We start from the raw sequence: 5,045 nt of genomic DNA, 5'->3' as shown, positions 1-5,045 counted from the left end.
TTCACTAAAACCAAACTAGAGCTTTCGGCGACAAAGAACACTAGGTTCTAGGTGAGGTAGGGGCAGCAGGGTAGGCGACGGTGGTGTTGGAGCTTCCCCCACCCCCACAGGCTGGTCATGCCCCTGTGTTGGTCTTCAGGAGCAAAATTACCCGTTTTTGTAATGGTCCTCAGCAAACACAAAAAAAATAGCGATATTGAACAGCCAATTCGATCAAAGAATGGTGATCGCCAGCAAATTTTACATGTATTTATTCACTTCTCCTATATTTTAGGTGTCTGAATTTTAAGTTAATTTCAGGCAACACTCTTGTACTACCGACTAGTACAAATAAATTATTACTTTTGTTATTCGTTATTTGTCTTTGTGTCGTAACACATTAAATTTGTATCCTGGTCTTTCTATAGAAATAATTGTAAATTATTAATTGTCTTTGTGCCATCACAAATCAGATTTTGTCGGATTTATAGTTTTGTCTAACGATTTTTTTATCAATAACCCTATATTTCATGTGCCTGAATTTTAAGATGATTTCAAGCAACACTCTTGTACTACCAATTAGTACGAGTAAATTGTCACTTTTGTGATTTGTTGTTTGTCTTGGTATCATAATATATCAAATTTTTTTGTCCTTATCTAACTATAAAAATAATTATAAATTATTAGTTTGTCTTGTGCAACCACATATAGATTTATCAGGTTTGTGGTTTTATCTACCAGATTTTTTTATTCTCGGAACCAAAAATTGCATGCAATCAACTAAAACTGAAATTTTAGTATAAAATATATGCAATAACCGTCGCATGAAAGAAAACTAAAATTTAGGCACATGAAATTTAGCAAATCTCTTTTTTTATTTTTTGTACCAAAAAATTACGGATTACGCCTACAGAAATTACAGTGAACAGAGTTTGCAATTTTAATATAAAATATATGCAATAACCGTCGCCTAAAAGAAAACTAAAATTCAGGCACCTGAATTTTATCAAATCCTATATTTATTTGGTGTAATAAATATTTGTGTTTATATATTTTCAGTTAATATAGAAATTGATTTATTTAAGGATAGACCAGTGTAAGGTCATCGGCAATGTCGCCTAAAAATCTCCTGCAGCTGAAATGTAACCACTCTTTTTTTTTTTTTTTTTTTTTGGTATCTACTCCGTACCCATCATCTTGAACTGGAACTCGCGCAGCTTAAACGGGCGCCTCCATGGCTACTTTCCCGGTTACCACCTCTCCCCATCCTCACCAGAGCACTCCACCACCCACAGCCGGCCACCTCCGCCTGCCAACAGCCACCTCCGCCGATGCCGCCCTCGCCACCCTCTCCGCCTTCCTCTCCTCCGGCCGCCTCACGACCTCCTCCCCCTCCGTCCTCCCCCGCACCCTCCGCGCCGCCGCCGACCTCCGCCTCCCACGGCTCGGCCTGCAGCTCCACGCCTTCCTCATCAAGACCTGCCTCCTTGCCGACCCCTTCTCGGCCTCCGCACTCCTCCACCTCTACTCCACCCTCGCCCCGCTGCACCGCACCCGCCTCCTCTTCGACAGGATCCCCAAGTCCACCTACCCCGTCCCCTGGAACACCATGATCCTACGGTAGCCAGAACTTCCCCATGAGCTTTCTCAAAGTTGCAATCTTTGTCTGTGACTTTGGCTGACCATTTGCCCTATGATTTTTGCATCTTCCTACCTATGGTAGGTACGCGCAAGATGGATTCTTGGATGAGGCGTTCGAGCTGATGGTGGCAATGGAGGAATCCGGCGTCCCCATTGGTGCGTCCACCTGGAACGCCGTCATCGCTGGGTGCGTCCGTGCCGGGAACGGGGAGCTCGCCATCGAGCTGCTAGGCAAAATGGTTTCGGTTGGGGGAGTTGTGCCTAACGTGGCCACGTTTAACACCGTGCTCCATGTGATTTCGGTGTTGCGCGGGGTGGACGTGCTCCGAGAGATGCACGCATTTGTTCTGCGCCACGCTGAGGTTGTGGGGCTTGGGCCTGTGGATTTGGATCGACTCCAGGAATCTCTGGCCGCAGGATACATGTGCAGCTCCTGTGTTCAGTACGCAGGCCGTGTGTTTCGTGATGTCAGGATAACTACCTGCTTCCTGGGCAACCTGATGATATCGGGATTTCTTGATACGGGGCAGAGGAATCAAGCCTTCGGTGTTTTCCGAGAAATGGCATTTGGCTGTGGTTATGAAGCTCGGCATCTGCCATCTGTTTCGCTTACGCTGGTCCTCCCTGAGGTCAATCTGGCAACAAAGAGAGGCTTAGAGATCCATGCTTATGGGTATCGCCATGGTTTTGAGTGTGACACCTCGGTCTGCAATGCCTTGATGGCAATGTATGCGAAAAGGGACAAGATATGCCTGGCAGACAAGATTTTCCAAGGATTGGATAATAAGGATGTCGTGTCATGGAATACTATGATTTCAAGTTATGCTACAGTCCATGATTTTGATCTTTCATTTGAGCTGTTCCGTGAAATGCAACGTAATGATACCAGGCCTGATGACTATACATTTACATCGGTGCTTAATGCCTGCAGCTTTGCCTGCAATCATAGGACAGTAATGGCATTGCACGGGCAAATGATAAGAATGGGGCTTTGTCATTCCTATGTTGATGATATGAATTCTCTCATGGATGCTTATGGAAAGTGTGGTTTCATTGATGAAGCTCAAAATATATTTGATGAGACTGATCGGAAAGATACAATTTCGTGGAATATCATCATCTCGTGCTATGGCTACAGCGGTTTTCCTCAACGAGCAATCAGGCTTTTCCATCAGATGCAAGATCAAGGCTACAAACCTACTAGAGTCACTTTTATTGCTGTGCTGGCGGCGTGCAGCCATGCGGGCTTAGTGGACGAAGCACTGCATTATTTTGAGGGAATGCACAGAGACTACAATATTAGTGCTGATGAGGCTCACTATGCCTGCATCATTGATTGTTTTGGCAGAGCAGGTCAGCTCAAACAGGCTTATGAATTCATCAGAGGAATGCCAGTAGTTCCAAATGCTTGTGTGTGGGGTGCCTTACTTAGCAGTTGCAGGATGCACGGAAATATAGGCCTAGCAGAAATTGCGGCGAAGAAGCTCATTGAGCTGGATCCTCAGCATTCTGGATACTGGATGTTGCTAAAAGACATCTACGCGAAAGCCATGAGATGGAATGATGTTTCACAACTTCGAACTGCTATGAGAGATAAGGGCATTAAGAAGTGCCCAGGTTATAGCTGGATTGAGGTTCGAGATAGTGAGGTCCACAGATTCCTTACTGCTGACAAGCTTCACACACAAGGCCATCAGATATACGAAGTACTAGGTGGGTTAACCGAGCAGTTGATGGATGAAGGATATGAACCTAAAATAGATGTCGATTTGACATATACTGAATGAGGGATGTACTAGATTTCTACATCTTGTCTTAAAAATCTAGCCATCAAGCTGACATCTCAACACCATGTCTATTGCAAGTAGGCACGCGAATCTTATTGAATGACAAGGTTGCACGAGCTAAAAGTTTAGCTGCTGCCCAGATTAGAAGGGCAAAGGAGTAGGAGCCAGTAGAGGATGTTAAATTTTGGGCTCATCTGATGTGTAAGTTGATGCCACGTCACGAAAAGATCATCAGACTCAGAGCATTGTGTAACAAGAATATACAGAGTTCACAGCCTAATCTCAATATTTTTTTTTGTGAGAAATCCTGATTCAAATATTACACCATGACTCATACCAAAGGTTGCTCAAGATTTACTGCATAAGAAAAAGGCAAAATGAGATTGTGAAAACAGAAAAGCAGCAGCTGACTTCTAAACTGCCTTGACAGGAGTCCTTGTTGGAAAATACAGAAGCCAAATCAGCAGTGGACTGTGTTAGCTTCGAACAAGTTTGTTTCTTGCTGGTAGTTTGCTATAACAAATAGTAGGGACGTGAAATATGCAGGACAGTCTCGCAAAAAAAAGGCAGGACATACAAGAATGACTTGAAGTGTACAGCACGCTTTTCCGAAGTCCAAAATATAAGCTTTGATCTGTAAATTATACTCATGGAAAATGGTTGGTTCCTGTTTCCTTTGCTCAGGCCAATGGAAGTGCCGTATACAGCTAACGGAGTTCAATTGCATTGAGAGGATGTTGACATGAAAATGCTTTTGTTTTAACTGACAACTCAAACAACTAGTAAGCTTCTCGGCACTCAAAAGGCTAATATAACTATTGCCGACCAGTAAACAGTCCTACAATTTAAAAAAAAATGGGATGCCAGGTTTGGTTAGAGGAGATAGTCGTTTTGGGGTATCTGCCTTCCAGTATTTTCCACTGGCTAGATGTTATTATGTTGTAGTAACGTGTATAATTTACTTCTTTTCTAAAGGCACCAAGAAGTCATTTCACTTGTTAATCTTATATAAAATCTCTTTTTTTCTGGTATTATATGGATGAAAATTCTTGCTTTTAGGGTGAAATTAGCAGGTTTTGAGGTAGTTCATGGAGGTTTTGGGTATGGTTGTAGGAATCAGGAGGGGGAGAAAGTTTTGGACTTCACGGTATCTTTTGACCTGATGACAGCCAACACTTTCTTTAGAAAGAGAGAATCTCATCTAGTGACCTTCAGTAGCGGACAACATTCTAGCTAGATTGACTTTGTCCTCATAAGAAGAAAGGACAAACGAGCATGCTTGGGTTGCAAGGTGATATCAGGGGAGTGTATTGTTTCTCAACATAAGCTTTTGGTGACAGACTTTCGTTTTCAGGTGCGTGCCCGTAGGGATAAACAAGCTAATATTTAAAGAACAAAGTGGTGGAAACTGAATGGGAAGACGTCAGAGGTATTCAGAGAAAGGTTATCAAAGAGGGCTCTTGGAAGAAAGAAGAGGACATAAACAACATGTGGGAGAAGATGGCAACCAACATTTGGAAGGTGGCCTCAGAGGTGTGTGGAGTAACCAAAGGAAGTGGAGGCGATGCTAAAGATACTTGGTGGTGGAACGAGAAAGTCCAAAGGGCTATTAAGGAGAAGAAAGAGTGCTATAGACGC

At 43.3% G+C, this 5,045-nt stretch overlaps 1 protein-coding gene across 1 annotated transcript; it reads left to right on the top strand.

Annotated features, from left to right (window-relative positions):
- Nucleotides 1–1,195: 1,195 nt before the first annotated feature.
- LOC136452503 (pentatricopeptide repeat-containing protein At4g21065-like) lies at nucleotides 1,196–4,136 on the top strand. Its single transcript, XM_066453114.1, has 2 exons — nucleotides 1,196–1,599; nucleotides 1,703–4,136. The coding sequence occupies exons 1-2, from the start codon at nucleotides 1,214–1,216 to the stop codon at nucleotides 3,405–3,407; spliced, it is 2,091 nt and encodes a 696-aa protein (XP_066309211.1). The 5' UTR covers nucleotides 1,196–1,213; the 3' UTR covers nucleotides 3,408–4,136.
- Nucleotides 4,137–5,045: the final 909 nt, after the last annotated feature.

The sequence above is a fragment of the Miscanthus floridulus genome, chromosome 5 (genome assembly GCF_019320115.1).
Source record: "Miscanthus floridulus cultivar M001 chromosome 5, ASM1932011v1, whole genome shotgun sequence".
Lineage (NCBI taxonomy): Eukaryota > Viridiplantae > Streptophyta > Magnoliopsida > Poales > Poaceae > Miscanthus > Miscanthus floridulus.
The sequence above is the reverse complement of the archived record's forward strand: the minus strand, read 5'-3'. Positions and strand labels throughout refer to the sequence as shown.

Bases quoted from the DNA above. Each gene is read 5' to 3' on its own strand.
- LOC136452503 (XM_066453114.1), top strand. From the start codon at position 1,214: ATGGCTACTTTCCCGGTTACCACCTCTCCCCATCCTCACCAGAGCACT. The intron at 1,600-1,702 runs GTAGCCAGAACT...TACCTATGGTAG, and splicing joins TGGAACACCATGATCCTACG to GTACGCGCAAGATGGATTCT.